The sequence below is a fragment of the Neofelis nebulosa genome, chromosome 4 (assembly GCF_028018385.1).
Source record: "Neofelis nebulosa isolate mNeoNeb1 chromosome 4, mNeoNeb1.pri, whole genome shotgun sequence".
Classification (NCBI taxonomy): domain Eukaryota; kingdom Metazoa; phylum Chordata; class Mammalia; order Carnivora; family Felidae; genus Neofelis; species Neofelis nebulosa.
The window spans coordinates 22953204-22975062 of NC_080785.1; the positions used below are offsets into that span (position 1 = coordinate 22953204).

At 51.3% G+C, this 21859-nt stretch overlaps 1 protein-coding gene and 1 long non-coding RNA gene across 3 annotated transcripts in view; one reads left to right on the forward strand and one right to left on the reverse strand.

Annotated features, from left to right (window-relative positions):
* COPG2 (COPI coat complex subunit gamma 2) overlaps window positions 1-21828 on the forward strand; it is a 116777-nt gene extending 94949 nt beyond the window's left edge. For both annotated transcript variants that reach the window (XM_058724252.1, XM_058724253.1), the window contains 4 exons: window positions 19733-19830; window positions 20572-20710; window positions 20966-21064; window positions 21542-21828. In XM_058724252.1, the coding sequence (XP_058580235.1) occupies window positions 19733-19830; window positions 20572-20710; window positions 20966-21064; window positions 21542-21672 (467 nt within the window). In that variant the 3' untranslated portion in view covers window positions 21673-21828. The remainder of the gene's footprint in view (window positions 1-19732; window positions 19831-20571; window positions 20711-20965; window positions 21065-21541) is intronic.
* On the reverse strand, window positions 2829-10387 carry LOC131508982 (uncharacterized). The gene is made up of 2 exons (XR_009260246.1): window positions 7502-10387; window positions 2829-3483 (listed from the first exon to the last, which is right to left on the reverse strand). It is a non-coding gene; the product is annotated as an uncharacterized LOC131508982 (long non-coding RNA).
* Window positions 21829-21859: the final 31 nt, after the last annotated feature.

Consider the following 21859-nt stretch of genomic DNA (forward strand, 5'->3'; position numbering starts at 1 on the left):
AAGTTCTACTCTGACCACAACGTTCAAGGCTGCAGGGGCGGCCCCTGCTACCACCTCCTTCCCCTTTGCTACTCTTCCTTCCCCACGCCACTGCTCCCGCTGGCTGGCCCGGAGCCCTGGACGCGCCTCCAGTAGGCACCTCTGAGAAGTGCCAGGGTGCAGACGCTGCCACCTCCCTCTTCTCCACCCAGCCTGTTGGCGGCCAGCTTGCCTCCCTTCCATGCTCCCCTCTCCTTTGTCCCCTGGGGGTCCCCTTCACCTTGCCCGTCCCTGAGACGTGACCCTCCTGTCACACCGCATCAAGGCCCCATTTTCACATTCCTTCCCCTTCCCTCCTCCGCCCCCGGAGAGCACCCCGCCTCTTCTCTAGGGCCCACACCTCTCAAAGCTCCCGAAAGCCTGTCATGTAGTCGCATTGGGTCATCCCTTCACCACTGGGAGGTGCTCCCTCCCGGGACCTGCTCTCAGTCCATACCCTTTCCATCCCCTCATCGGGCCATGTTCTCTCTGAACCCACCTGCCGGCGCTCGTCCGGTCCTTCCACTGGCTCTGACCACCGCCCCCCCTTTAGGCTCCCTTGTCCCCTAGCCTCACCCCACCTCACCTTCCTTCCTCCTCTCTTCCCTTTTCGATCAAGCCCTTGCCCACCGGACTTGACACCAGGCCTGCACTCTGAGCCCGTCCTCCTTCCCTCACCTCCCCTGCTTCCATTCCTTCTCCACCGGGTCCCCTGATGCACCCCTGCCCATCACGCTTGCCCTCCACACCCCACTGACACGGCCCAGATCCCCCCTTGCCCTCCTTCCCTCTTGGCCACGTGCAGATGTCAGCCCACCCTCTCGTTCTCCATCCAGTAAGCCCTGCTGCCTCTGTTGTCCACCATATCAAGCCTCTAAAACAAGGGTCCCCAGACCTCACCAGCCCACCCCTTGCTCTCCCTCCATGCCCCTCTGCCGCCGACACCTTCATCCGACAGACCCAGGGCATTCTCAGATTTTGAGGTGTCCCCCTGTCCAGTACAACGTCCCTGTTGGGAATCTCCAGCTACGTGTTAGGATCCACCCTTTACAACTCCTTGAAATAGCACAAAGAGGGATTTGGTGACTGTTGAAAAATGCCATTTCTGCATTCGCTCTTGTTGGCCCCTCCCCTCTGTTTCTAACCTGGCTACCTACACACTCGCCTCCATTCACATGAATCCATCTTGAACTCCCTGAGCTTTCCCGTCAGTGGTTTCTATTCAGTGTCTGTTTTAACGTGCAGCACTGCCCCATTTCCTCAGTTTCACCTTTGTCGTTAACATCCCCTGTCCCCGCGTGCTCTCAGGAGCCCTTGGGTCCAAATGCCCAGGCTACGGCATGTTCCCCTTGCTCTGCTCTACTCCTACTGCCTAGCCTTATACCGCCCGTGACAATCTTCTTGTCTTGAGACGTGTTGATGTCCCCAGATTGGAAGCTCTCCACACCGCCTTCCCCTTTTCCTTCCCCTTCTGCCCCTGAGCCCCTGGCATGTTTATGAGATTCTCTCCCCTTTTCCCTACTGCCTTTCCCTTTGTTTTCTCATGGATTCCCCTGACATGACTCGCATCCCACAGACCAACTTTTCATAGTGGCCTCAGTCTCTACTCTCTCTCCCTTTCCAGACTGAACGTTCTGGGCCTTTCCTCTGCCTATTCTCCCACTCCTGTCTCTAAGAGACCTCTGGTTCACCATCAACCCTGCATCCTACTTCTCCAGCACGTGCTAGTCAGGTGACTACCCTCAAATCCTTCTCTTGCGATCTTCATCACCAGGGGGCTATAGACAATCCACCTACTAGCCAAATTCACCCCTAGGCACCCTAGCTTTCGAGGTCTGCCATTTTGGAGGTTGTTACTTTTCTAGGCTTCTCTATGGACCTAGACAAGACACCGCTGACAGGATTACCTCTAATACATTAAACAGGCAACTACCTCTCCCACCTCAAGCTCTAGCCTCCGTCCACCTCTCTCACATTCCTCATAGCACTGTGTGATTGCTGGCCTTACCTACACTGTGCTCTTCCTCCTGGGGCAGGGGGGTTGGTTCTTCAAGACCTTGTCCACATTTGGGGGGCAGTTCCTGGATGCCTCTTGCCCGCTCCCTCCCCCGGGCCCTCTGCCATCCCTCCCGGCACAGGACATTCGTTCCCTGACCCTCCCCAGCCTCTCCTGCCCTACCTGCGAGGCCCTCACCTGCCCCTTCTCACTCCTGCCCCTCGGACCACCTCTCCCCCACCATGTTCTCCCACCTGCTGCGGACTGCCCGCCTGATGGGCCTCCAGGGCCCGCCCCCCTGCCTCTCCTGCTCTGCTTGTCCACCGCACACATGACATCGGAACCGTCCCGCCACCTGAGCCACGTGACGTCCCTTCAGCTACCCTCGGAGTCCTCCGGCTGCTTCCGCCGTCCTCTCTGCTGTGTGCTCCCTGCTCGCTCCCTCACCCCCTGTTCCCCCCACCTCCATCGTCTCTGCTTCAGACATACGGTACTGAACCCGCACGCTCCCCGCCAGCCCCTGTTCACGTCCTGTGGCCCCACACCCTGCAGGCCGCCTGGGCCCCACACACGTCCCTCCCGTGACCTTTCCTGTTTCCACTCGGACCCGTTCGTTGCACACTCTCCCTACAGCGCTCTCCGGGAGCCTGGTCCTCTGACCCTCCTTCCTCTTTCCTTTCACTGCAGCATTTTCCCTTCCACCCTCCCTCCCGCCCTCGCCCCTGCCCACACGGCCCGACACCACTGCACTCGGCCTCCACCTGCAGGAGCCCTGGGTCCTCCTGCCTCCCTGGCAGCATCTCTCCCCCAGATGATCAGCCCTGTGGTCTCCTGTCCCGCCCGCCCCTTCCTTCTGCGTGGACAGCCCGCCCCGTGCTCTGTGCTCACGGTGCTCACACAGCTTCCTTTCGATCGCCATTCTCCTCTCTCTCGGCCCGAGTCCTGAAGCGTCCCTAGCTCTGGGAACACCACTTTGGCACGCCACTCCCTACACGCTGACCGTGAATCCGCACCCAGTCCCCAGTGTGCCAGGTGCCTTCTCGGCTACATCCATCTGCTTGCTGTCTTCCTGGTCCCACGTCCTTTGCCCCGTGTCTGACAGTCCTGACTCTGATGTCCCCACGTCACCCCCGGCCCAGGGGCTCATCTGCTCAAGCTTCACCTCTCCGCCCGCCCTCCACTCTGCCCCTTCCACCCAGCGATTCTCACCCGAGGACGCGTGACCCCCAAGACCGCCTATCAGCATCATCATCGGGCCGTGGTTTTGGGGTTTCTTTTTGTGTTTTTTTGGTTTTGTGTTTGTTGGAGCAGAGCACTGCTCCCCCTCAGATGTTTTGATAGGCCTGCCTTGGGGGCCGTGCCCACAGCCCCCCTCGGGTGAAAACCACCCCCCCACCCTCGGGAAGAACCACTGTGGTGGAAAGCCCAGCTCACTCCCCGGGCCGCACTCCCCGGGCACCGCCTGTCACCTTCTCCTTCCCTCGGTTGCCACTGACACCCTGAACAGTTAACAGCGTTCCTCACATTCCCAACAGTTCCCCACACCGACATCGACCCGGCTCTATCCTCTTGGAAGCACTGCGTTCTATGAGCATGTGGTCCCGACACCTGATGTGCCCCCAGCCCAGTCTGCACTAGAGCATCGTTCTGTTCACACCCTCCCGCCCTCAGCCTTGAGGACTTACCGGCAACGTGACCGTATCTTTGGGCCAATACTGGTTTTTCTCCGTGGGTGCCGCTGGCTCCTTCCCTACGTTACCTCTCCTCATTTCAGACCCGTGACACCGTCCCCTCACTGTGGTCCTCACGTCCGTCTGGGATTCCTGCCCAGCAGAACTGCCACCGTCCCTGCAGCTCCTGTCCTGTGTCCTCTCTGGGTAGACTCGCTGGTCTTCCCCAGCCTCGCTTCATCTGTGGTCATCACCCCTGCCCCCCCCCCCCTCCGCCCCTCGTTTTGGACTTGAAATCAGCCTACAAATCAGATTCAGTTAAAGAAGAAGGTCTTCTCATGCCCCCACACCCACCGTGTCCCAGTCAGTCCCAACCCTGTTCTCTAGTCCAACCCAGTGAATGCCACCCCCCACCCCTACCCAACCTCATCTCCCACCCGTTCCATCTGGATCTGTAGTACAGAGCCTGGCCAAAAAGTTCTACTCTTTCTACCACATACACGGCCACGGGGGCAGCAGCCAAGGCTCCACACCCACTACCACCCTCTCTGCCCCTCCTTCCTGTGCCTCTGCTGGAGCACTGTGGCCCCAGGCTCTGCAAGTGCCTCCTGTCAGGACCGTTCTTGCCACCGCCCCCTTCTCGCAACTCCTCTTGTGTCCAGCCCGTCTCCCTTCTGCCGCACTCCACTCCCCATCCTCCCCAGGGCCTCCTCTCACCTTGTCTGTCTCGGGGGGATGACTTGTTCAGCTGCAACAAGGCCCCATGTTGACATTCTTTACCAGGAGCTTTCCTCACGCGACCCGTCTCTTCCTCATCCCTCCTCCGCCCAGGTAAGCGCCCTGCCTCTTCGCCAGCGCCCGTGTGTGTCCAAGCTCCCTAATGCCTGTCATGTATTTGCACCTGTTCATCCCTTCTCCACAGGGGATGTGCTCCCTCCCCTGACCTGCTGTCACGGCTCACACTCTTTCCATCCCCTCAACAGGCCATGTTCTCTCTGACCCCACCTGCTGGCGCTCATCTGGTCCTTCCACTGGCTCTGACCACCGCCCCCCCTTTAGGCTCCCTTGTCCCCTAGCCTCACCCCACCTCACCATCCTTCCTCCTCTCTTCCCTTTTCGATCAAGCCCTTGCCCACCGGACTTGACACCAGGCCTGCACTTTCAGCTCGTCCTCCTTCCCTCACCACCCCTGCTTCCATTCCTTCTCCACCGGGTCCCCTGATGCACCCCTGCCATGGCCACTGCCCTCCCACTCTGTAGTGAGATCGTTCAGATCTCTCCTTTGCCCTCTTTCCCTCCTGGTCCTGATCCCTTCACAACATCACATGTGGGTTTTAGGGCCCTCCTCTGGCTCTCCCTCCCCTCGCCTGGCCCCCTCTCTTGTCCACCTGATCCAAGGTTCTCGACCAAGAGCCCGGAAGCCCCTATTGCCCTACCGCTTCTCTCTCCCTCCATGCCCTCTCGCCGTCCACACCATCTTCTCAGATTAGATCTTTGACACCCCACTGGTTTTGAGAGTCCTCCTTCCTTCTCTAATGGAGTCTCACTGCCACATGCTAGAACTCCATCCTTTCTGCCCCCTTGGAGCAGCTGAGACACAGATCTGGTGATCCTTGGGAAACGTTACCAGCCTTGATTCTTGCACGCTCCCCTGCCATTTCTAAGTGTATCTGCTACCCACACTTTGGGCCCGATGCACATGAGTCCATCCTGTATCCCTGAGGTTCCTCTGCAGGGTCTTACTGTGCAGTGATGCCCTGGTTCCCCTGTTCCACCTCATGGTGCCCCTTTCCCCCACTTGTTCCTGAGGCCCCTGCGGCGTCCAGTGCCTGGAGTCTCAGCTCTTTGCCCTGTTCCTCCCATCCCGTCTCAGCACTGCACACGCCATCTGTCTTGCCACCCGAAATCTGCCAATGTCCCGACTGGGAGCTTTTCAGGATGCCTTCCCCTTTTCAGCAGCACCCCGTCTAGCCACCGTGAGCACCTCCCATGCCATGAGGTCCTCTCCTTCCTCCCCTGCACCTGTCCACATCGTTTCCCTTCCACTCCCCTGACCAGCGCCGCCACCTGAAGGAGTTACAGGTCTTTTCCTTGACATCTGCTCCCTACTTGACCAGCCCTCACGCTCTCCAGGTTATCAGCCCTTGGTCCCCAGTGTGCTGTACTGAATCCACCTGCTGCTGACATCACTGCTAACCCCTCTACGTTTCAGGTCGGCCACTTAGGAGGTCATTCTCTGGTCCTTTCTCTGACCTTTCATCTTCTCACCATGCCCTGCACTGACAGCGTTGTCCCCAACATTTTAAACGGGCCACCAGCTCTCCTGACTCCTCTCCTCTGGCCGCCTCCCCCCACCCCTGCTTCCTCGTGGGCTGTCCTCTTCCTCCTGGGGCAGGGGGGTTGGTTCTTCAAGACCTTGTCCACATTTGGGGGGCAGTTCCTGGATGCCTCTCGCCCGCTCCCTCCCCCGGGCCCTCTGCCATCCCTCCCGGCACAGGACATTCATTCCCTGACCCTCCCCAGCCTCTCCTGCCCTACCTGCGAGGCCCTCACCTGCCCCTTCTCACTCCTGCCCCTCGGACCACCTCTCCCCCACCATGTTCTCCCACCTGCTGCGGACTGATGGGCCATCGCCTGATGGGGCTCCAGGGCCCGCCCCCCTGCCTCTCCTGCTCTGCTTGTCTACCGCACACATGACATCGGAACCGTCCCGCCACCTGAGCCACGTGACGTCCCTTCAGCTACCCTCGGAGTCCTCCGGCTGCTTCCGCCGTCCTCTCTGCTGTGTGCTCCCTGCTCGCTCCCTCACCCCCTGCTCCCCCCACCTCCGTCGTCTCTGCTTCAGACATACAGTACTGAACCCGCACGCTCCCCCCGCCAGCCCCTGTTCACGTCCTGTGGCCCCACACCCTGCAGGCCGCCTGGGCCCCACACACGTCCCTCCCGTGACCTTTCCTGTTTCCACTCGGACCCGTTCGTTGCACACTCTCCCTACAGCGCTCTCCGGGAGCCTGGTCCTCTGACCCTCCTTCCTCTTTCCTTTCACTGCAGCATTTTCCCTTCCACCCTCCCTCCCGCCCTCGCCCCTGCCCACACGGCCCGACACCACTGCACTCGGCCTCCACCTGCAGGAGCCCTGGGTTCTCCTGCCTCCCTGGCAGCATCTCTCCCCCAGATGATCAGCCCTGTGGTCTCCTGTCCCGCCCGCCCCTTCCTTCTGCGTGGACAGCCCGCCCCGTGCTCTGTGCTCACGGTGCTCACACAGCTTCCTTTCGATTGCCATTCTCCTCTCTCTCTGCCCGAGTCCTGAAGCGTCCCTAGCTCTGGGAACACCACTTTGGCACGCCACTCCCTACACGCTGACCGTGAATCCGCACCCAGTCCCCAGTGTGCCAGGTGCCTTCTCGGCTACATCCATCTGCTTGCTGTCTTCCTGGTCCCACGTCCTTTGCCCCGTGTCTGACAGTCCTGACTCTGATGTCCCCACGCACCCCCGGCCCAGGGGCTCATCTGCTCAAGCTTCACCTCTCCGCCCGCCCTCCACTCTGCCCCTTCCACCCAGCGATTCTCACCCGAGGACGCGTGACCCCCAAGACGGCCTATCAGCATCATCATCGGGCCGTGGTTTTGGGGTTTCTTTTTGTGTTTTTTTGGTTTTGTGTTTGTTGGAGCAGAGCACTGCTCCCCCTCAGATGTTTTGATAGGCCTGCCTTGGGGGCCGTGCCCACGGCCCCCCTCGGGTGAAAACCACCCCCCCATCCTCGGGAAGAACCACTGCGGTGGAAGCCCAGCTCACTCCCCGGGCACCGCCTGTCACCTTCTAAATCAGTTGCCACTGACCCTTCTTTCTCAAATCCCAGCAGTGCCTTCAAATTGTGACACTTGCCTGGCTCTCTGCTCTGGGATCCATGGCATTCCCTTGGACACCTGACGTGCCCCGCACTCAGTCTACTGATAGTTAACCCTTCTTATTTCTTAGGTTTGTCCTCCTCTTGGCCAAGGATCATTATTGACTGTGACTTTTATTTCTTTTTACTTAATACCCTAACCCATGGCTCATTCATTCCAATGTTTAATTTTACTTGTTTTCAAAGTGCTTACTATTTCCTTTCTCGGGTCGAACTTTGGAAATCCACTCATTAGTACATACATTTTGCAGCCGATGCGCTGGCCTTTCCCCCTCATCTCTCTCTCCTCTGCTCTGCTCTCTCTGCCAGACTCTCTTCGGTTCTTCCTCTAGATCTTGTTGAAAATGGAGCCTCCCTTGAACTCGGCTACAAGAAGTTATATACACTCTTAACCTCCTCCTTCTTAGCCTGATTTCCCTCTCCTTGCCATCAATATCTTCTCTTCACTCATGAATCCTTCATATCTTTTAAATTTACATGCTGTGACTGGTTTTGCAAGATTCTCTGTCCAACCACCTTAATTTTGTCACTCTTTTGCCATTTTCCCTGTCAGGCACTGGTTTTCCTGTTCTCTAGTTTTTTCATGGTCTCTGTGTGTAGTGTAAGCCATGCAATTTCTTCTTTGTTCTTTTATTTCCATTATTACTGGGGGCAGTTTTGTCCCTGAGAAAAAGCAAATACGGAATTCTTTCAGTCCCATAACCCTATGTCTGCTTAACCCCTCTGTGTGCGTGCCTTTCTCTGCCCCGCTGTCCCTCGGCCCCGGGCCTCCTCCCGCACTCCCACGCTGTTCCGTTACCTGCCCGCTACCATTTCTCTGATGAAGTTCGATGCCCTTTCCAGGTATGGATGTGCACTTTCCAGTGCCCTTCCACAACACCCTTCCCTCGCCCCCGTCCACGGAGTCGCTCTTTATCCGCTTCTTAACCTCTTTCCCCTCCCGTGTTTGGAACTGGATTAAACGTGCAGCTCAGTCTATCTTCTCCCATTTGCCTTTTGCCAATACTCCGCTCTAATGCATGTAGCTGCCTCCTAACCTATTTCATCCTGCCCTCATGCTCTTCACTACCTTTAGCGAGTCTTTAGTCCTACATCCGCTTCCTTGACTTGTGTGCTACTTCACCGCGCTCGGGTTTCTGGGTCTCCCTACGTTTACTCTAGTTTTATGTTCTATTTAGTCTAGTTACTCTGAAATGTGCTCTCATCCACACGACATTCTCTTTACTTAGCTTCTATCACCTCTATTCTTCCTCGTGCCATCCGATACAGTTATAGTGCCAAAGCTTGTTTCAGGATGCCATTCTGCACATGACCTTCCCCAGCTGAAGGTAAATTTCGCTTTTCCACCCATCTGCTTGGACCCCCTCCCCCCCAGTTTTATCTTTTATTAACCATCCGTCTACTGAGTGTGTCTCATTCTCATACACTCGCTAATAAATCCCTGTTTGGTTCCTGTTTTTATCCTACATCCATTGTTCAATCGGTCTCCATATGTCTTTTTTCCTACATATTTTGTTGAACTGCCTTGGCTTCTGTTTATTCTTTGGTAGGATCCCTGCCACTTGCCTTGCCTTAGGCCCATTTCACCAAACCTTTCTCTTTATCAGCCACACTTTTTTACGCCAACATACTTTCCTGGATACTGTCCCTCTTTTTCTCCACTCTTTCTTCTTTTCGGAACTGCCTCACCACACAATTCTCTTCCTGCCTCAACTTCTTTATACGTTCAAGCACTTTTCATCACCTTTTGGTTTAAAATATGCTGAATAACCACTTTTGTTAGTAAATGCTTATATTGCAGTATCTTAAATTTGAAAAGTCCCTAACATCACCCTTTTAAAAAATCCAACGTATTTTCTCAACCATCACAAAAATATTACAAAAAACTTTCAAGTATTTCTTACGATGTCAACCATTTTAAAAGCCAACTGCAGAATTATTTAACATATCGTCCCTTCGTTAGTGTACGTGTTTGTCTGTAGCACACGGTGAACCCATGCTATGATAAAATACCATAAATGCATCCTCCTTTGACGCTGCAAGGAATAACGAAAAGCCTTTCAAGAGAAATAACAAACTCCTATACATTTTTGAGTAAAATATATAAATAAGAAACTTCTAGGAAATGTTTACTTACCAATTGGCGAACTGCTGGAGCTGTTCCACACGTATTGTAGGGAAAGTGATGGACATAACACACAAGGCATTGAAAAACCTTGAGCATGGGAAGCAAGCCTACGAAGAACTTTAACCACAGCAAACGTATGTCATCCCGAACAGACAACGTGTGCCAACAAGAATGCCGATTCGCCGCAGTTTCCCAAGCACAGGGGGACGTAGAGATAAAAACTTTTCATGTTAACGAGTATAACGTGCATACTTAGCTGGGGACACCTGTGTGCCTCGTTCTGGTCTTGGTCATGTTTGCCATTTTGAACCCTGCATATCCCAAACCCAGCCTAATTCATACTCTTCATAGTCACCCCCCCCCCCCCACCCCAAGCAGCATCTTCTCCCTTCCTCTTTCCTCTTGTGTTCTACAAGTCTGTTCAACTGCTTCTCTCACTTTGACTCACAGGACTCCTTAGCTTCTCAGCAAATTTAACATCACACTGACAGGAAGTCTCCCCTAGTTTGAATATCTGCCCTACCGGATCTTAAACATTCACCATGAGCCCCAACCACTCCTCAACCAATAAGCATTCATTTGTTCTACAGAAAAAATACTCAGTCCACACCTTCTAAAACGGCACTGGTGATATTTCTAAGGTTTCCATCGATGGCTTATCAGAATTTATCTTCTCCTAGCCTTTCCTAGGAAGCAACGACTCAGTCGTAAATTTCCCACTAAGACTTCAAGGGCCAGCCTATCCAGCTCCTGTTTTGTTTTTTTGTTTTTTTTTGTTTTTTTTTTCAGGCCCTGGATTCTCTCCCACTCTACACACAATTCGCAGATCTGACAGCCTCGGTGTTTTCTTTCATCCATACCTGTTTGTCTTGTAGCCATTCCCTTTACTCAGCTGCTCTCTAATTCACACAATGCCCCCTTTACTTACTTCCATCCCATTTTCCTTTTATTCTCTCATGACCTTGGCCCAAGTGTGGAGCAACAGCCACGTCTCCCATGAGCACGACTCTTCAAGTAACAGGGTTCCATCCGCAGGCAACCCGAACGTTGCTCTATTCCTTTTCTCCATTTTCCCTTTCCCCTTTTGCTGCAAACTCCCTGCATTTCCTCCATCATTCCTTCTTCCAGCTGTAAGATTCCCGTGAAACTGATCATCTCTTCTGGATACGTACATTTTGATATTCAGCACTCACAAGTCCACCTTCTTCTATCTTCCTTATTTCCTATAGTCTGTACTGAGTCTGCCTCGACCTTCCATTCCTTCTGGACTCTCCTAGGGTTCCTTCTCTGGCCCATTTTAAGCCCATCACATTTCATCTCTCTTTCTTCTCATTCTGGTGACTATACCAATTGTTTCAAATCGTTCTCCAACAAAGCTTTCAGGGCAGCACGACAATCATATTCCAACTCTTATTTAGCCACATCCTGACTTCTTTCCTCAGCTGGCTGATCGATCTCTGGCTTGACCTACAACTCTGCACTGAACTTCCGATTCTGATTATCTCTGAGGATGCAGTCCTCATCCTGGCCTTCAAAGCCCTTCTTTGTTTAGCATTTTACAAACCTGCGTGTTCTGCACGGCAGCCTAGACTGACACTCCCTCCTCTTAGATTGCAGCCTCAATTCTCTACATTTTCCTTCTTTATGACGTGTCTCACTAGTTTCTCTCACTTCCAGCCAGTTCTAACATAATACTTCAATTTCTGAGCAAACCTTAACATCATATTTCAACAGCTTCTTCCCGATTTTGATTATTTGCTGCATCATATGTTATTAACGTCTATAATATTTTCAGCTTCCATTTCTAATCATAGTGAAGAATACATTATTTTTCTCTTGAGGTTTACTCCCTTAAAGATACCCACCCACTTCTTACCAAGTAGAGGTCACCCGCTCCCTAGACAACCTCCCACCCCGCTCTCCTATTGGTCAAACAGGTTGTCATCCAATGGTGTTGCATCAAGATTCGTCCTCATCTTCCCCCGCCCCAACGATTCATATCAATCACGTCTTTTGATGAAAATTACCCATCCCTCCCAAATTCATACGCCCACACCCCACTTCTTTATATCTTCTTAACTTTATACTGTATCTGATTGAGATATTTTTAAAGAAATAAAATATTGCACATATGACTGAGACTTCCTCTGTACCACTCCAGAATCATTTACCTCTCCCTCACTACATAATTTGATGTTTCTCTCATTTGTATAATTTTAATAAATATTTATTTCTCCTTAAATAACATGTAATGCTATCTTTGAGGGTTCTAAATATATATAATATATATGCTAAGCTATAATATACTGTGTATATTATTATGTTGTACATAACATATACGTTATACATTACGTTACATATATTACCTTATATATAATACGTAAAGTTACATACAGTAATATAGATGTTATATATATAACATGTATACATTCTTTAAACATTTTTTCCCATCAAGACTTCAAGAGCTAGTCGACTTTCTGACTCCTAACCACATGCAGGCTTTTTCTTCTCTCATTCTTCTTCTCAATATATACCACTCACTGCAACCTTTAACACCAAACATCTTAACCAAGTAGACCTCTTCTAAGACCTGACAGATTTCTCCATTCTGGGTTTCTTTAATCCACATCTTATTTGCCTTTTTTGCTACACTGACTACTGAGAACCCCCCCTCAAATTCTTGCATGCTCCCATTACTTAGATTAAAACCCCCTCTTCTTCCATAGTTATGCTCTGCTCTATCTTAACTACCCACATCAGCTAACGCATCATCGATACTACACTATATACTATACCACACCACACATCTCATCACCCCACAGTCTATCCCGACAACGGGTACAGTATTTTCCTCCTGAGCCGTACTTCCGTCGTGATTCCCAACCACTCCTCAAGAGATACACATAATAAACCACTCACCCACACTGCGTGACTGGTCAATCCTGATGTATTTTAAGGTTGCTAGCAACATCTTTTTAGGAGAATTCATCTTAACAAAACTGCCTTAATCCCGACCTGCATTTTTGCCACTCCATTTATTCTTTTAAGTCTTCTCTCATTCCTTACAGCGGTCCTTTCCTCAGCTCACAAACTCTCTCCCCCTTCTTATCCCATCATAACCTTGGACTAAGTTCGTGCCTCGGCCAGCAGTCAGTATCTTAAAATCATCCTTAAAATCATCCTTTCACATCTGTAGGAATCTTCACTTGACTCTCCCGTTCCTTTCCTCCTTGGATGTGATTTTACCCTGAGAAACATGCTCCCTTGTCTTCTGTGTCCCTCCTTCCAGCTGCCACCTGCTGTTCTGACAGATCCCAGTTGCCTCTCTGGACAGACGGATGTTGGGCACTCACTGCTCAACCCACTGCCATCTCCCCTTGTGTCCGATTCTTTACTGCATCCTTTTGTGCTCTTAGTTCAGCATAAACTTCCATAGGATGCCTGCCGCCGGTTTGCCTTTTATGTCCGTCCCAGTTAGCCTATTTCTGACCTTTCACTCTATTGACCAGACACGTTACCTTCCAACAAAGCGACCTGGACGGCAAAACTTCATACCCCGGTTCTCACTCTGCCGCATTCTTACCTCACTCTCTCTCCTTGTTAATACACAAGTCTGACACATTTCCAGCTCCCATTCCCTAATGTTCCCACTTAGCCCTCTTTAATGCCCTTCCGCGCGTATTTTCCCACCTGCCTGTGCTGCACCCCAGCCGAATCCACACATCCCCTCTCCTCGTTTGGCTCCCAGCCCCATCTTTTGTTCTCTCCCTTGCTGTTTGTTCATACAAGTCTCAAGTCTCTTCAGTGGCTTCATCTCACTTTCTGCAAATCCTAACATGTTTCCTTAATTTCCAAGTGTGCCTTTAACGTCTCTCTTATATTACATTCTTTCCAATCTCCCCTGTTTTATCTTAACCTTTCAGAGTGACAAGTGCGTATTCTTTTTGAGGTTCCCTCCCCTCTGATCCCCACTCCCTCACCCAAAACCAACTGTCTCCTCTTTAGACAAGCCCTTCCCTTAGAGAGCAACCAACTGGTCTCCTTCCTTTTCTGTCATGATCTTCGGCCCAAGTATGGTGCCATATACGTCCGGTCATTGCCAGTGACAATTTCCATGTCAGTATTGTGATCTCTTCTCATCGGACAGCAGTTTTAACTTTGCTATTTTACTCCTTTTTCTTGATATTTGCCTCATAAAAACTTCCTTATGTTCTGCATCCCTCCTCCATTCGGAGATTATGTATATACATAGCATTCCCATAGATTCAGACTGGCTTCTGGATAAACCAACATCTCATATTCAGCCCTCACCATTCAGATCGTGGACTGGATTCCAGGCCCATCCCCGTGGCCCCTCTCTACCCTCCTCTTCCACAAAGCTTTCCAACAGCTCCCTTCCTAATCTCTGTTTGTAGCCACACACCCCCCTCCTTTCTCTGCCTCAGTGCTTGGGTCGGAATTAACATAAAACCACTCTACCAAGTCCCTACTCTCTACATCTCAGTGTCCCTCCCTCCAGCCCTCTTCAGTGACCTTCCCCTTGGCCACGTTACTCTCCTGGATGTTCCCCGCCCTAGCCTGAGTCACGGTGGCCCCCTTCCTTATTTTAGCCTCCGTCCTCTCCAGACCTGCTGTCCTTCCTTACAGGTCTCCCCAGCTGCTTCTCTGTCAGCTAATCCTAGTGTGACAGGTTGCTACAAAGACTTACCAGAACGGCTCCTCCTCTGCCTTCATCTAAAGCTGTGGTTCTCAAACCGCGGCTTGTTAAAGTGCAGATTCATCAGCTCAGACGGGGCTGCAGGGCATGTCTTAGGCATCGCTGTAAACATGCCCCTCAGCCAAGTCCTTCAATTAAAAACTTGCCACCAGTGCATCAAGAGTGAGTGTACCTCTGACTTGCATTGCTGGGCAGACCTTTCTCTCCCAGTATACACACGAGTCGCAGCAGTGTGGCCTTATGCCTAACACATTAGGCCAGTCAGGCCTGTTCCCAGAGCCGACAGGATCCCCCATTCTGGGGGTCTTCATGGCACGTGTGGTTTTCTTATTACACACCACCTAGTGAGAGCGGTTCTCTATAAATGCCCCTCTTAGCCTTAGCCCCTCTCCTCCCCCCCAACCCCCGCCACCCCTGCGCCTTTGGCCCAAGCGTGGGGGCCTTCTCCCTCCAGTCAGTACCTGCCAATCCTCAAGTGACCTTTTAATCTGGGGGCAGCTAGGACACTGTTCTCCCGTTACTGTCTCCTTATTACCTATCCTACCCTAAAGAAACAGGCCACCTTCTCTTGAGCCCCCGCCCCATTTCCACTTCACTCGGCAGACATGTGTCCTGCCGAACAGCTCTCCCCCACCAGGTTTTCTCCCCGCTAGCCGTCTGTCACTTGCGGAGCCTCTCCACGCGACAGAGTAACTTCTGGAATAACTTCAGTGTGGCGCTCGCATATTTACTTGTATCTCCCTTCAGTTGTTTGCCGCCCCCCCCCCCCATCTTAATTCCACATGGTGTAATTTCAAGTTCTACCAAGTTGGGTTCCCACCAGGACCCCTAGCCGCTCAGCTCCCGATACTCGTCACCCCTGCGACAAACAAACGACTCACACAGCGATCCTGGTGTCCGTGTGCTGCCCTCGCTTTAAACCAGGGGCGTCTCCCTCCAGTCTTCCTCACTAAAGCTTCCCGCCGCTTCTCAGGCCCTGTTCTCCTGTCGTCACACGTCCTGCTTTCGGTCTGGCTTCAAGGCCCCCCCACTTGACCAAACAGACCCGTTAGGAGACCTTACAGGATTTCCCCTTCTGGGGAACTCTGTTCCTCACCATCTCTGCCCCTGCCGCTCCACTGCCCCCAACTGCTCCTCCAGCAGCTGTCCCCTGACATCGTCTCCGTCTCTCTCCTCTTTGAGTCAGCGTGGTACCCTACGCTTCCTGCCCAAACCTGCGGATCTTCAGATGCCCCCGTCTCTTCTGCAGGCTCTCCGACTCCTCCCCCCGGCCCTCCGGGAGCACCTCCGTTACCTACACAGCCGCTGGCTTTTTTAGCTCCCGTCTTTGTATGTTTCCCATGGATTCGGGTGTCTGTCTTCTCTTCGATCCCCCTTGTTTCGCCCGTGCTGTTCCCCTGGTCCCCTCTGTTCGGCCCAGACCTTCCCAGGACCCCGGCCGCTGGCCACGGCTGACATCCATCCGTCCGTCTTTAACCTTCCACTCTGTTGGTCACACTGCTGCTTCGAGGAAGAGTCCCACGTGGCACTCCCTCACGACCCCGGTTCCTACACTCCGTCTCCACGGCGCATCTCCTTGGGTCGTCACCTAGCTTGGCTCACAGCTCTGTGCTTCGTATGCACCTCTGCTGTCTCCCGGTGCCCTCGCAGTGGCCCTCTGGTGTCGTTCCCTCTTCACGCCTTCTACTCCACTCCACACCTTCAATCCCCTCCCTTCTTGGCGTCTAGACTGCAGCTTCTCTTCCCTTCCTGCTCCGTGCTGTTTTCCCACAGGTCTGCCCAGGAGTGTCTGTCGCTTTTAGCCACTCCTCCCACGGCACGTAGCTTCAAAGGGCGACCAGCGTGAATGGCACGGCGCACGAGAAACCATGATACCCGGCCGGGCCATCTCTCCGCGGAAGGAATGGGTGCAGGACACTTCTCCCCAGATGTGCTCCCTCATCCTCTTCCCGCGGTCCCCAGAGCACGAACCGCTCAACCAAGTCAAGCCTGGTTATCTCGAACGTCGCCAGCGGTAGCTTTCCATCAACTTTCCTGTCACCCACGTCCTTCAAGTCCCAATTTCCCTCCAAATGGGTGCTCCAAGGGCTAGTCCACTCCTGCCTCCTACCCAAGTCCTTGCTTCTCACGCTTTGTTTACACTTCTACTCACAACGCCCAACACGTGACCAACGACCCATTTCGAGCGCTGACAAGATGCCCCAGTCTAGACCTTCTTCGTCCCTCACGTGCCCTGCCTTGTAGGCCCTCCACGACAGCGTTTCCTTTTCTTTGCTTCGAGTCTCTCCTTTCCTTCTCACTGCATCGTGACTTGTGGCCCAGGAATGCTGCCCATCCTTCCAGCCAGCGTGTCACTCCTTACTGACTCCTTTCCCTCTGAGGGCAACTTAATGCAGCTTTTCTGCACTTTTCCTCCTTTTCCCCCTACTTTCGTTCTTGAGAAGAACCGTCTCTTCAGCACCCCTCCTGCCACCTGTACAGACGGCATTCCGTGGATTCACCACCTTCCCTGGTGCATATTTGCTCCTCATTTTTGGCAGTCACTGCTCGACTCACTCACCTCCATCTTCCCGGGTTTCCTACATGTTGTGCTGCACCCGTTCCCTTCCAGTTCAGTCCAGACCCGCCTGCATGGGCTGCTACAGCCAGCCTGTTTTGCCTCTGTCCCTTCCACCTCCACTTTCTGCCCCATTGACCACAGCCTTTAAAACTATCTCAGCGAAGCTTTCTGGAATGTCCTCTTAACCCCATGTCTTACTGAACCACGGTCTCCTCTGTGGTTGAGACCTGACCACTCCCCCGCCCCCCCCGAATTTTCCACTCTGCCCTTTGCTACCCTAGAGGTCCTGCACTCCAGCCCGACTCACATGTCTCTCCCAACATAGTTTCCAGCATCTACCTTTTCTCTTATTCTGTGTTCCTTCACACGGGCCTCCTCAGAAGCTGTCTGTCCTTTCAGTCAGTCCCAGGACAAGCTTCATTTCTGAGAAGAATTGTAACATAGATCTCCAGGGCATTCTGCTCTTATTGTCTTTGGTTATTTGCCTGGCTTCATTCATGAAGCTCTCATCTTTCTGTTACGGCGGCGGATTCAACATTGTTCTCTGGCCATGAAAGGCCCCCCCTCACTCCCTCTCCTCATCACCCAGTGTTAGTCGTCCTTTCTGCTAACGTTAATAGATTGCTACCAGTGGTTTTACTGGATGGAGTTCACCTTAGATGCCCTGTAACCTCTCCTTGTCATCAGCCAAATTATTTAATTAAAATTTTGTCACAGAAGTTTCAGAAACATTCTACTAATACCATTCTTATTTGCTTCCTTAATCTGTCTCTCTGTGTCTCTTACTTAAGTGTCTTCTGTCTTTACTTGTACATAAAATCCAAGCAGTTCGCCCCAGGCTGTGATTATACCCTTGTTCCTGATGGTTTCCTTACTTCTGTTCATTTGCCTGTAGCCTCCCTGCTTAATCAGAACCAAACTGGGGTTCATATAATCCTGTGTTACTCAGTGTCCACCCTGCCTCTCCATTCTGATTTGATCACGACCTCTGTCCCTACCATAATCCCATCTCTCCTTTCTTTTTTTCTAAATACTTCAACTGACCCATTCTAGGTCTGTGTTAGCTCCACTTTCTTCCTCCTTCCCTTTCTCCTGCAGAAAACCCTACCTTGATTTAACCACAGTCATTCTTTGATCAATCCCCTATTGCACTGAAATAATTCTGTGGTCTTGATAGGTACACTCTTCTCTAAGGGTCAGCCCGCTGCCATCATCTGTTTTCAGCACGCTCTCTGAATTCAGACCTGCTCTTCACCGGATTCCCACCACTGGCTTTAGTTATTTCTAACATTCCAATCTCGACTGCCTCAGCTCACCAGAGCCTGTTGGAAAATATCTGGTCTCCTTCATTTGAAATACATGGTATTTCAAATAAGTTCCTAAGCAAATTCTCCTCCAGCACCTAGGCATTAGCGTATCTCTTACCATTGCCAACTGCCCCATGGCCTTTCTGGCCTTTTGTTTGTGTCTTCCTTTGCTTGCCCGACTCTTTTGCAGCCTTGGAGATCCTATTAAAACTGTCACATCCCTTCAAATTTTTGATTTCCCCAGGCTGTTAATCCTGCACTCCCACACAGCCCCGTTAAAACTTAAAGAACCTACGGGCACTGAGTTGCAGCGTCACAGGCATGTAAGGAGACCTCTCTCCCTCTCTCTCTCTCTCTCTCTCTCTCTCTCCCTCTCTCTCTCTCACACACACACACACACACCTAGTTAACTCCTAGCCAATCCACTCTTGGAGAAAGAGGTCATGACTCCAATCTGACATGTTTGTTTACACCTTTATGTGGAATGTCAGCGTGTATTGGCATTTACTACATACTTGGTGGGAAAGAGGGAGTTTAAAGACTGAGCAGAGAGGTCAAAGTCCCATTACCCAGATTGTCACAGATGGTCTTTCCATCTGAGTCTCTTCTTTCCTGCCCTTCCTATCCCCCAAATAACTCTCACTCCCCAATTTCTAGTATTTTTTGTATCTATAAGCCTTTTTCAAACCATGGATTAAATCCTTAAATGCCTTTTCATCCATACTTAATAAATCACCCCCTCTTCCAACAGTTCAGAAAAATCCCATCTTCTTCACGAAGACTTCCCTTTCCAAAAATGTGTCCCCCTACCTCCATTTCTTTCTGAATTTACGAGTCATCCCCAAACATATAATGGCCCACTTGCTTTTCCATTTTAAGACACTGACTTTGCCAGTACTGGAACCTCATTACTGACCTATACTGTAGGTTGAAAGTTGACCTAAAGCAAGTTCATTCTGGTGTCCTACGGACCCCCTGTTGGTCCGCAGTCTAAAGATACAATATTGAGAGACTCTGGTGTACTTAGTGTTAATTTAATGACCTGTGTGCTTTTTGCTTTTTTTTTTTTTTTTTTTTTTTTCTTTGTCAGCTCCTAAAAGTAACGGTTCTCACATTTTTCAACTTGTAGACCCTTTTGACAGGCCTGGCAAAAAAAGTCCCCAGTTATCCCCCCTGCCGCTTTCTTTATACAGATACGAAAACGTTTTTGCCCAGGTCGTCTTTTCTGTACTTTTCGACAGGAAAGCTGTGGTCTATGTACGGCGGGGAATGGTTTTTAAAGTCATTCTGTGAGACTGCCTTTTGCCCAGGCCGCAGGCTGCTTTGGGGGCCACCAGCCGTAACAATACAGAACAGGGCGCTGCGTACGGACGGAGGCCCTGGGCTTGCACTGCCCCTGACGCAGGCTTGCCTTCTCTTCCACCCCAGCTGCAGGCACCTTTAGCTGCACCATGAAGTTTACCGTCCGGGACTGCGACCCTGACACCGGGGTTCCAGCTGAGGAGGGGTATGATGATGAGTACGTGGTGAGTCTTCCCGGCACAGAGATTCACTCTGACACCCTCGCACCACCCAGTGACCTCTGCCTGCAGAGAACATTTTGCTGGCGGCACCTGACATGAACCTACGGGCTTTTATTCTCAAACAGGTCACAACCGAGGAGGACCTGGGCCAGTCCTCCTCTGTGACAGGAGTGTGTCTTGCCAAAGAGAATTCCGATTTACCCCTTAGTGACGGATTAAAACAAAACTCACTTTGTTAGGTCTTTAAAAATAGGGGTGATTAAGAGATGAAAACGCTTACGCGATTTGCCTGGAGATCAAGGAGTTTTACGTGAAGGATTGGGTTTTTCCGTTTTTGTTTAGCAGCTTTTAGTTTGCTTAGAACGTAGCCACAGCATGAAATGAAAAGCCCTCAGAGAAAGTAGGGAAAAGCTTAAAAAGTATCGACCTGCTGGCGAACGTGAAGTTCAGAAGGTCGTCAAGTTCAGAAGGTGCGGCAACCTGACTTCTTTGTACCCCGGGGCTATAGGCGTGGCTCGGAATACAGCTCCCTCCAGGTGACCTGTTTTCTTGCTTTCCTTTGCGAAGGCATACGCGGGTAGATTTATCCCGACCACGGAACTTAAACTACTTTAGTGGTAGAGTTTATCCTAGGCTCCTGCAAAGGATATAACGCGGAATGATGAAAGCATGCTAATTAGTCCCGTCGGTCTGGCTGCGTACCGGAGGGCCTTCATTTACTGACCCCTGCTTGTTACCTACTAGCTGGAAGATCTCGAAGTGACTGTGTCTGACCATATTCAGAAAGTCCTGAAGCCCAACTTTGCTGCTGCCTGGGAAGAGGTGGGAGACACCTTTGAGAAAGAGGAGACCTTTGCCCTCAGTTCTACCAAAACTCTCCAAGGTGAGAACAATTTTGCTCTCGGTGTATTGCAGTATAAAACCTAATAGGCTTACTTATTATTCCACAGTAACTCTTTAAATATCTCATAACCTGTTTCACTGCCAAGGCCAGGATCCCGTCTGCATCATCTAATGGAATCAACCGGGTTCTAGTCTGGTAGCCTCCCTCCACGGGGCACCCCTTCCATCCCCAGCACGTGCAGGGGCAGACCCCCAGGCTGAGCCTTCCTGACCCTCTTGTATCTTCTCAACACAGAAGCTGTCAACAACATCATCACGTTTCTGGGCATGCAGCCATGTGAGAGGTCAGACAAAGTACCTGAGAACAAGAATTCCCATTCCCTCTATCTGGCAGGTAAGAAACCTCCATCAGAGTCTCCCTGTGTATGGTCGCAAAATAGGAGGGGGTGTGCAGGGGCATCTCGTGCCCTGCTACGGTTCCATTATCCCATTATGAGTTATAATTTGAAGGCCTGTTCATATGAATAATTTGTTTTAGCTGTTTAATTATTTGCGTATCCTTAACGTTGTTCTCTGAAGAAGTAAATTTGGCCTAAACCACTTAAATCTCTCCCGCACATACCAATGCTACCACTTCCCCACCTTTGAGTACTCCAAATCAGTATTATTGAGTACCTCCTATGTGCCTGGTATCACAGAAATATAAAAGATTGCTTAGAATTTGTCCACAAGATTCAATTCTCACCGTAAACACAAATCTCTAGAAAAGCTAAACTAAACTAATAGGAAATGCAAGCAGAGCACGATATAGTTCATTATTCAGAGCTTCTTGTGAGTTCTTAAGCCAGTTTTCCTTGCTTTTTTCTCTCAGGTGTATACAGAGGTGGCTATGATTTATTGGTGAGGTCCAGGCTGGCCTTAGCAGACGGAGTGACCATGCAGGTGACTGTCAGAAGCAAAGAGGGAACACCTGTAGATGTTATCTTGGCTTCTGTTGGATAAATTGTCACTGGGCAATGAATGAAGTTGATGGCACAGTTCACTGTCAGTGGGCTTTTAGACTAGTGGCATGAATTTCCCGGAATCAGACTTTTAAGGATTAATGTTCTTTGGAGAAGCAAATTAAACATTTGGCCCCGAGCCAGCAGATCAAGCAAATATCTGTTCTTGTGCATGTAAATTTCTTTTT